General features: G+C 37.4%; 1 protein-coding gene across 1 annotated transcript; it reads left to right on the top strand.

The window, feature by feature from the left end:
* The first annotated feature begins 1,120 nt into the window (after positions 1–1,120).
* LOC104291470 (chromosome unknown open reading frame, human C14orf79) lies at positions 1,121–9,931 on the top strand. Its single transcript, XM_009890706.1, has 5 exons — positions 1,121–1,576; positions 5,113–5,261; positions 6,773–6,902; positions 8,171–8,284; positions 9,748–9,931. The coding sequence occupies exons 1-5, from the start codon at positions 1,121–1,123 to the stop codon at positions 9,913–9,915; spliced, it is 1,017 nt and encodes a 338-aa protein (XP_009889008.1). The 3' UTR covers positions 9,916–9,931.

The following is a 9,931-nucleotide window of genomic DNA, read 5'->3' as shown; positions in this document are numbered from 1 at the left end:
GGGCTTCCCCTGCCCCGCTCCGCCCCGGGGGGTGGTGGGGGGTGTCCCGAAAGAGGCCCCGGTAGCAGTTGGCCCCTCCGCCCTCCCCCGGCCTGGCCTGGCCCCTCCGAGCCCGGCCGTGCGGGGAGGGCGAGGGTCCAGCCGTTCCCGCGGGCTGTGCCACCTTCGAGGTGAACTCTGGGGGAAAAAAACAAACAAAAAAAAATAACACCCCAAAATTTGTTGTGTGTGTTATGCGCAGGAAATCTCGTACTAGCAGCTAGGCTATCTGAGGTGGTTTTAGCGGAGCTCCTAACCCGCTCCCCAAAACAGCTTGTCACTCGGAAAAGTGCTGGAGGAAGTGCGATTAGTCCAAAATGATAAATGCAGTATTGCCTGTGTAATTCACTGATGCCGAACTGAACTTATTAAACCTGCCTTAATTGCTTGAATAGTTGGAAGCCCTGTATTTTTCACGGCCAGTTCCTGTGTTGCTGCAAGTCCCATTCGCCTCTTCAGGAATCTTTCGGACAGGGAAAGCTCGTGCAAAGAAAAAAAGCGCTGTTTGAGTATACACGAGATGAAGGGAATAAATAGAGAAAATACTTAGTAAGTGTTGCATCTTGTCTATAATTCGGTTTGTCTCCTGTATAGTCAATCAGTGCTCAATATCCAACAACTTCAGTTAAGTGTTTTCTGAATGTTGGGCACTAATATAATGGCATGCTTGTGGTGTGGGCAGATAGCTAAGTGTAAATTTAAAATAATTTTGCCTACTGTGATTTTCAGTTTTATAATACTGGAATGTGTTTATTTTAACCTGAGCATTCTTTCTCCTGCCTTATCAGCTATCTTTCTTTATTCCTACGCAGCCCTTATCACAGAAGTATTTATTTATAATTCTTTCTTTGCAGGCTAATATCCTACACAGAAAGTGAGACTAAATAACATGCACATGCTGATTACTAGAGGAGAGGCTGAAGGACATCCTGTTTTGATTTAGCAGTGTTATTATTCTTTGGGGTGAAATGAAGAATTTGTTTCTGTTTTGGAAATACCTAGGTTCCTAATGCAACTGAACTTCGGTAGCCCTTTTTTTTTGCAGTACAGATTTCAACAAATTATTTTTTCTTAAACAAAGATGCAGAACCTGTCACTAGTAGAAAGTCTTGCTAATACAGACACATCACACCAGATGTCTCTAAAAGAGCTAGCTATTGAAGTTGGTGGTACATCTCTCGATGATAGTGACTGTAATTTGAACGAAATGACAAATAACGAAGAAATTAATCTTGAAGTAATGCAGCAAGCCCTCCCTCTAATGAATAGCAAAGGGAGAAATTGTCAGGGGTTTTCTGAGAGCAGTTATAGTATTACAGAACCCAGCAGTTCCTGGGGTGATTTTGAAGGCTTCAGGGAGCCCTTAGATAAATCAGAAAGATTGGGTCATAATCTTGAAGTTTTGGTGAAGTCAACGAAAACTTCTAGAGGTGATATGGACTTTAGCAGCGAACATTGCAGTGCTTCTGCTGATCACTTTTGTTCTGAGCCATCTCTACACAGTGGGATACAGAAGGCTTGTAGCTCTCTACATAAGGTATGTGTTAATAGTAAACCAAAGACCAGAAATGTTTGTATTACTGCTTCCTACATCTCAAGATTTGTATCTGAATGTCTTCTCTATAGAGGATAATGCTGTACAGGGAGAGAAACTGTCAAGCTACTTTGCAGCTAACTCAAGTGGAACAAAAGCGACTTCTTTACAGTGTTTGACAAATACTTAAGTTATCCTGCTGGAAAGCTTTAAAGAATGTAATGCACTACTTTCCTTCTAGACACTAGGAATAAGTAAGCACGTACAAACGATGACCCTTGCCCCAAAGTACATGTGATTTAAAAGCTAGACCACAATGAGCATAGGAAGCAAAAAATCGGGAAGGTGGGTAACAAAAATAGGGTGGAAAAAAATTCTATGAGCTGCCTGCAAGCTTATTGAAGTAAAACAACATAAAATTGAGTTAGAAATTGGGAAAAACAATAAGTTTTGTTATTTAACATACTGCCTGAATAATCCAACAGTCTTTCTGGAATTTTAGACTGATTGTGGGTGGAAGCTAATGACACAAAAAAAAATTGAAAAGAAGTAATTTAATATTCCTTTTCTGGCATAGGATGTTACATTCTCTCTTAATATGTTAGAACTGAATAAATACTAAGTTATATAATGTTTCCTTATCAGTACAGGAAAAAAAAAAGGTTCAGTTTAAGGGTTATACCTTGTTGCAATTAATGTGTTTCAGTGTTTACCAACCATGCATCACCAAAGTGAAGCAAACTAACAAAAGGAAAATAAGACTATACAAATACAAAACAAAATGCCCTCATTCTTACTCCTTTTATCCTAGATTAAAACATTTGAAAAAAAAGAGAGCAATTGATGAAAACTTTAACAGGGTTAATCAGTAGTAGCAATAGCTTACTGCTTGTAGTCTGTTAGATGAGTTTCAGTATGTGTAGAGAACTGAGGTTTTCTGGAGGCAGGCGTTCTTGCCCTTGCCTGGGATCTTTATCTGTTGCAGAGGTATTACTTAGAGAAAGCACAAAGATGCACATGTGGTAAGCTGTTCAGCACTGACAGAGTGAAGACCACAAGATACCTGGTTATTGGTGTGCATAAACAGAGAATTTAAATTGTTTGTAATGCTGAAATTTGGGGACGAAAAGTCCTATGTTGAAAAAAGAGAGTATGTAATGACTGGAGCTGAAATAGAATATAGCAGATTGTTTAGTTTCTTTCCAAAAGCAGTAGATCTTAATCTTACTGAAGCCTTTGCTTTATTTTTGCATTTATTAAAAGGCAAAAGGAAATGTCCAGTACAAGCTAAATAAGTTAACCCTGCCTAGAGTTTCAAGTTGTCTGTTCTTGTCTCAGGGTAGAGAAACAGCTGCAGAGCTGTTTGAAATTTCTTTGGGTGTAGAATATACATGTAGCTTGTCCCTTATCCCTGTGCTTTTTGTATTGTTTGTTTGAGACCATAACTTCTTTGTGTTGGGGTTCTGTCTTCTCTGTGGTCAATAGAAAAAAGTCCAGGTAGGTTGGAAGGGACCTCTAGAGATCATCTGAGGTCAGAGGTCTGGCCTTCAGTATCTAATGCTTCAGTTAATTAAATTATGTCAGTCTGGAGCAGAATCAAGTATTTTAAGATGAAAACAATCACTAATTTCCTTGCAGTAGCTGGATACTTTGCCTACATGATTGAATAAGGATTTTTCATGTGTTCTTTGAATACTGGCCAGTGTGGAGGGACTAGGGCACTTGCTTAAGCCCTAGAGAATTCTGATGTAATAGGATATAGATGATTTGTTCAAAAAGCACGGATGTGAAATTTGTTCATTCATAGTTTTTTTTAGTCAGTACAAAGCTACAAGGTAAATAGAAATACAATTTTGTTTTAGAAGTAGGCAGTGATAAAAATAATATGAAAAAGATGTTGCATTTTTCCTGTGTGTTGGGCTTTTCATCTGGCTTGGCTAAACTGTAAGTGAGTGACTTCTTTGCGTGTCAGAATAACATCACAGGCTGTAAGAAGATGTTTCAAACAAGTCAGACCTGTGCTTCCCTTGATTCACGCTTCTGTGGCTGTAATTCCCCCCTCCCCCCCGAAAGCTAAGAGCAGCTGCCTCACTTTTCCTTTGCTCCTGTCCCATTTAGGGCTTGGTGCCTACTTGGAGGGTTTTTTCCTTGACTGTGACTCTCCATGCATGCTTTAGCACCTGTGCTTTCATAGAACTGTGCTTTTCAAACATCTTCCTATTCCATATAGTATCCCTGTTATAAGTCTACTGAAATAATTTACAGATCAATTTAAAGTATTATGACATTTTAGGCAAGATTCAAAGGATTTTACCCAAGAGTCTTTGAATGTCCCAGAAGTTGCTCTGCGGGACAGGCAGTTCAGCAATGCCTTACTTCAGGAAGGAGCAGTGTGGGGCACAAATTCTATTTCTAGAAGGATGTTCAGAAGTACAGAAGCTTTCTACCAGCTCTGTAGATTTTCCCCACTTACCCATTAGATGAAATCTGTACTCTCTCAATATTCACTGCATTATTTGGAGTTCAGTATAATGAAACTGTGGAAATAATCTCAATTTATTTGAGCTGTTTGAATTACAATTAAATGAACCTGTCAAAATACAAAGTATCCATACCTCTGGTTTTCAGATTAATTGTTGATTGCTAGGCAAAGAAAACAACTGACTGTTTTCATTCTCTAGTTTTCACACAACATTGCTGCTGCTGGATTGCAGTCCCTCTGCAGGGTGTTGAAGTCAATTAATTGCTTTGATTTAGAAAATTGCAGTAATTCCTTCTTTGAAAGAATAAAAGAATGAAGCTTCTGGACCAGATGGTATGATAACATCCCTTTAGGATAGGATGTAAATTATGCACATTTTTCCTTGTATATGTATTTCTTAATCTTCAGATAACCCTGTTACTTCCAGTAGGCCTGTTTGCATGAGTTTAGATCACTTGTGGCTATATTCAGTCCTCCAAACATCCTCCTCATCACTGCTGGAGGAGGAACAAGTATGTAAATCTGGCTCTGATTTTTAACATGAGCTGGGAAAAGTTTGGTGCAAATGCAAGGATAGAGAGACATACCAACCCTAGCTTTTATGCAGACTTACACAGTGGCAAGTATTAATTGGTAACTATAGCATTTAGTACTTATGTTACGTTTAGCTGAATTGGGTGTGTTTGCGTTCAAACATTAAATTAGTAAAACAAGCTTCTGAATTGATGTATACATAAGTTTTGACCTGGACTGAATTAGCTGAACAGAAAAAGGAGTCTTGAGTGCTAGGAGGTAAACTCAGTCTATAATGTAGTAGCTGGGAAGTTAGAGACTAAGGTTCATCAGAAACTCTTGGACTCTTGTTTCTCTTTCTCTGATTCTAGGTAAATATTCAAAACACTGAACTATGGGGTCAATCCCTCTGTGCCATTAATATTAAATTTTAAAAACAGTCAATAATACAATCTGTAGAAACATTGTAGTCTTTGGACTAGATCCTCCATGAACTGTGGGGATTGCCTGTATAATGTATGTAATAAAATTTTGTTTTTTCTAGGCAAACCACAGCTATGAGGATATATTTAAGTTGGGCTTTCCAGAAGTCTTTGTATCACAGTCCAGAGAGAGCATAAAAAGCTTAGATCAAGTACTTGATACAAATAATGAAGACGTTGGGATTCCTGAACTTATGAAGAATCAACTTTGGTAATGAGTCTAGATCAACAGTTTAAAAAAAAAAAAAAAAGTTCCTCAGCAATTACACTGTTTATTTCATAATTTAAAAATCAGTGGTACTTGCAGGTGAATTTAAAAATCTTTTTAATCTCTGTCCTCTTTCAGGATATAGATCTTACCAATTTTGTATTATGTTGTTAAAGGAAATGGATTGTGTTTTAGCCATTGGAAAACAAGGAAGGGAATATATCAAAATTACAAATTCCTGCTTAGGTTTCTTCCTGCTGTTGGTGTGCCTTCTTATGACTAAGCCTCTGGAATGTCAGAACACCCAACAGGCAGCCTGTTCTTCCTGTTCGCTTGTCCTTTCTTTACAACACATCTAACTTATTTCTCCATCGTCTGAGGCAGGAGCATTGCTGTTGCTTCTACTGACAACCCACTTGGTTTTATTTTTTCTCCTTCACCAGTTTTCCCAGCTGGTAACTTCTTTTTATGTTTAACCAGATGTGCTTCAGAAACTGCAGTGCAGCTGGCTTCTTTGCTGGGGTTATGCTAATAGCAATTAGTATCATTAATTTAGCTTTCTCTTAAGACAGCTGGAACACTTTTAGAATTGTTACATGTTTTTGAAGGATCAGCAACTTCTGAGCAATATTGTAGTTACTGAACAGTATTGTAGTTATTTTTGCATACATCTGAGGCTTCGTATCTAGAAAGCTGGGTCAGACCATACTTAGGAAATGCCATAAGAATCACAAGAAATGTAGTTAAAAAATTTAATGTGGGCATCCTTTTGGCAAGTTCCTTGTATATGCCTTATATTTTAATCAGCCTCAAACTTGTGGAGAAATACGATGGATATGTAAAAGGGACTGCAATATTATAGCAGAGTACCAACTACAGACAAAGCCCTGACCTACTGTGGTGAATAACTAAGATCAATGATAATTGCATCCTGTACTAAGTAAAAAGCAACTGGATTTATATAGGATGAATGCAATGTAAGAACCCAAAGTACTATGTAGAGGGAACTCTTAATTCTCATTGTTTCAGCAGTGTGTGTGCGCCTTTGGCTTGTTTTGTAGGACCTACGTGCTCACAGCAGACACAGGTCACCCACCTGAGCAGCAGGCTGCCGCAGTGGAGATGCAAGACTGATAGGAAAGAGAGAGGTTTGAGAGACAGAAAATGGAAACTGCAGAATTAGTAGCGCTGAGCTCCACCCACTTTTCACAGAAGCGATTGAATAATGCAAGTTGTTGACATATAACAGTCTCTGAAGTATGCTTCTAATGCACTTCTTATCCGAGAAACTCAAACATACAGTTATGTGGACTTACTCTTTCTGTTAATTGTCATGCAAGCTTATTAGTACATTGGGTTGATAGTTTGAACGAATGTAGAAAGAGTTTCAAGATACTTCTTTTTAGATCAAGGTAGGCTAGTACACGACTGTATGTAGTGAAAATAACTAAGTTATATACACTCACTGGAAACTTTGTACACCCTATAACCTCAAATTGTGTTTTCTTTCCTAGCATTGATTCTGGAAACATATGGAGAACACTTAGAGACTTTGATAATACCCCCAGCTTAAGACATCCCTGGAGTAAATCTCATTGCCAAGAAAACCTCATGAGTGTTCTTGGAATAGATGCAAATCAAAAGGTAATTGAACAACGGTTTGCTAGTATGCCAGCATAAACACTTGGTTATGAATCTGATTTTCTGTAAGCTATACATGTGGATGCATAAGGAACTAGATCTGGGTGAGTCATAAGTTTTTCTTTACAGAGAGCCTTTTAAAATGATAGTCTAGTGTTTTCTCATCATTATGTGTAAGTAACTATGAAATTGTGCAGGATCAAATTTGATCGTCTCTACGTTGAAGTCTCCATTGTGTAGCTCGCTGTTGCATTAGGTGGTATGTTCAGCTTCAGTATAGATGTAGAATTCGCTTTCAAATGTGGTGTGGTAAGATTGCTTTCTTTTTATGCTCAGAATATGAATAAATTGTTAGCCTCTAATATCTTTCCATTAAGTGAAAATCAGATTTGAATCAGAGAGGCTGTTAAAGTAATTACTGGATGTTTTTACTGTATATGAACTGAAAGTGTGTTCCACTTCCCTTTTGCTAAGATTATTCTATCCGTTTTTGCGAGGCTTGAGGGAGAGGAGTATGTTTTAAATTGAACCAAGACCAAACCAACAGCATTGAAAGATCTCAAAAAGAAATGTCTCTGTTTAATCTCTTGTTTTGAGAAAATAAAGGTATCGGGGATGGTTTAGTGTTCAACCTGGTTATTTAGTTGGGACGAATGAGTCACAGTGGCATTCAGAAGTAACTGTTTCGATTGATAATTTGATGGCTGAAGCATGGGGGGAGTACTGCATTTGGTTTTGATTTTATGGACGTATTTGACCTTTTATGCAAGTTACATACAAACAGGATGACAGTGCTAAAGGTATAGGACCTATACTGCACTTCAGAGTTACTTTTCTAGAACTGCCACTTAACAGGAGAGAATGGGAGATGTTTCTCCAACATAGTTAAACTCCCCTTCTGTTCCTTTCTTGCCCATAGATACACCAGCATTAAATCAATGCCCAAGCAGCTTAAACTTCTTTTCTGTATTGCTTTTAACAGTACTGATGAAGATGTATTTCTCAGCTATTTTCTGGCATAGGTTAAGGCTAATTTTAATTGGCAACGGCTTTTCTATTAATTTATTTTAAGTCACAATTAGATTCATTTGTGTAGAACTTGTTTGGGCATAAAATTGTTTTAGTGCAAGGGGGGCACGCGATAAATCAAAATACAGCTTCAGAAAGTGAAATTTAGTGGTTATTGTTATTCAAGGGAAACTTCTTTTTAGGTTATATGCTTTGAGATCGATTAGAAATTTGTAAAGAAAATGTAAATTATGTTTTATCAGGACTTTTCTGAGAGCCAGGATGGCATTTTTGAAGAATCAAGTATTAAAGATAATGAGGACTTCGGATTTGATGGATTCAGTATTAATGACTGCAAAGCACTGATTCAGACCAAGGTAATAAGAATTGCTCTGAAAGTACTTCGGAGAATCAGACAGTGTATTTTACATGTTCCTTTGTGCTGTAGCCAGGTGTTCTAGCATACGTCCTAATGTAATTGTTTGGTCCTGATATATTTGTTTGGATGTGAAGTTGTTTTTTGCTCTTTGAAACCTATCCAACAGCTTTAGAAAAGGTACAATATAACATACCGAATGCAAAGCAACATAATAGGGGGAGGTACTGAAATACAAGGTTAGTCATTACATAAGCTGGATTTTAGGCCAAATTACTTACTGATTGAGAGAGAGCAGCAATATATAAAATCTAGTCAGGATGCTCTGATGACAAAAGAAAATTAGCATGTCTGTAGAAGGATCAACACATTGGTCACTGAGAATGATGATTGTAACTCACTCCTAAAAATATATGGTAAGGGAGACATTAGAAGCAAAGCTGGTAGAGAAAAAACTGCATTCAAACTTGCATTTCAGATATTCAGAATGATTCAGATTTGGTTTGTTCAGTCGAGGAGAAAACAGAAGCTACTTAGGGAGGAAGGAAGAATTGATGTTATAATTACAAGGATTGGAGAACATTACTATTTTTAAACTGTGTTACAAAACAGAGAGAAATGAAATTGAAATACTTTGTTGCTAGTGCATTTATGTCTTTGGTCAAACAGGCCTTACTAAGCTCCGTTTCTTTCTTGCTAAAGCAGTGCAAGTAGGAAGAAAAATTCTGTCATTCCCTTTGCTTAAAAAAAAAAAAAAATCGGTCATGTTCTGTTTTTAACAAAGTATTTTGGGTGAATATTCTTAACATGAGGTCCCTTCCTCAGCGGAGAATAAACTTGAGCAACTGTTGTTGCTGTGGAGATGCATAGTTTGAGGCACACTTCCATTGCTATGTTTTATTCTGTTTACTGCGTTGGACAATGAAGATGTATACTGTCCTGGGCACCTTGTACATAGATGATGTTAGGCTAGAGAATTCAGAAAGAAAACCAAAAGAGACTGTCCAGCTTATTCCTTCATAATTCAGTTCTGCTTTCTTCAGTGACCACATGAAGGTGGGATCACAGTAGCTAACACATACTTGGAAATGTGTGAAATACACAGGGTTTAGGCAAAGGAGAAGTTGTTCAAAGTAGATGAAGAAGGAGTAAAAGTAAAAAGAATCATGATACAAAGTTAAGGTAAATGGACAATATTTTTCTGGAGCAACCTCTGATGGGAAAGAACAAGCCCTGCAGCTTGGTGTCTCAAAGTAAAGCTCATTAGGAAATGTATGTTGCTTTTTCTAAGTTAGTTAAATTATATAGTGGGATGTTTTCCATTTATCTTCCCAGTTATGTCTTTTTTTTTTTATGCTAATTTTATTGTTATGAAATCTGTGTAAAAATTAGATTGAAATATGCTAAATGATTAACCTACTGTAGGATGGAAAAAAATTAACTTAGTTTTTCCTTTTCACTCAGCTGTCTGTATCACCGGATTCCAGGCATGGTCATCTTTTCACCTGTAACCTCTTTTTAAAAAACACATCATCAAATGGAAACATGCAATATATAACAATCCCAAGGAAGAAGCATATTTTTGCTACACACAACCTAAAAATGAAGTTTTTCAGTAGTGATGTTTGTTGAACCAAATGCACTTTTT

The sequence above is a fragment of the Charadrius vociferus genome, unplaced genomic scaffold (genome assembly GCF_000708025.1).
Source record: "Charadrius vociferus isolate BGI_N301 unplaced genomic scaffold, ASM70802v2 scaffold428, whole genome shotgun sequence".
Classification (NCBI taxonomy): domain Eukaryota; kingdom Metazoa; phylum Chordata; class Aves; order Charadriiformes; family Charadriidae; genus Charadrius; species Charadrius vociferus.
This window is presented reverse-complemented; position numbering and strand designations above follow the sequence as displayed.

What these genes read in the sequence shown, in the direction of transcription:
- LOC104291470 (XM_009890706.1), top strand. Translation starts at nt 1,121, where the DNA reads ATGCAGAACCTGTCACTAGTAGAAAGTCTTGCTAATACAGACACATCA. An exon ending in GAATAGATGCAAATCAAAAG is followed by an intron (nt 6,903 to 8,170) that starts GTAATTGAACAA and finishes ATGTTTTATCAG; the next exon opens with GACTTTTCTGAGAGCCAGGA. An exon ending in AAGCACTGATTCAGACCAAG is followed by an intron (nt 8,285 to 9,747) that starts GTAATAAGAATT and finishes CTTTTCACTCAG; the next exon opens with CTGTCTGTATCACCGGATTC.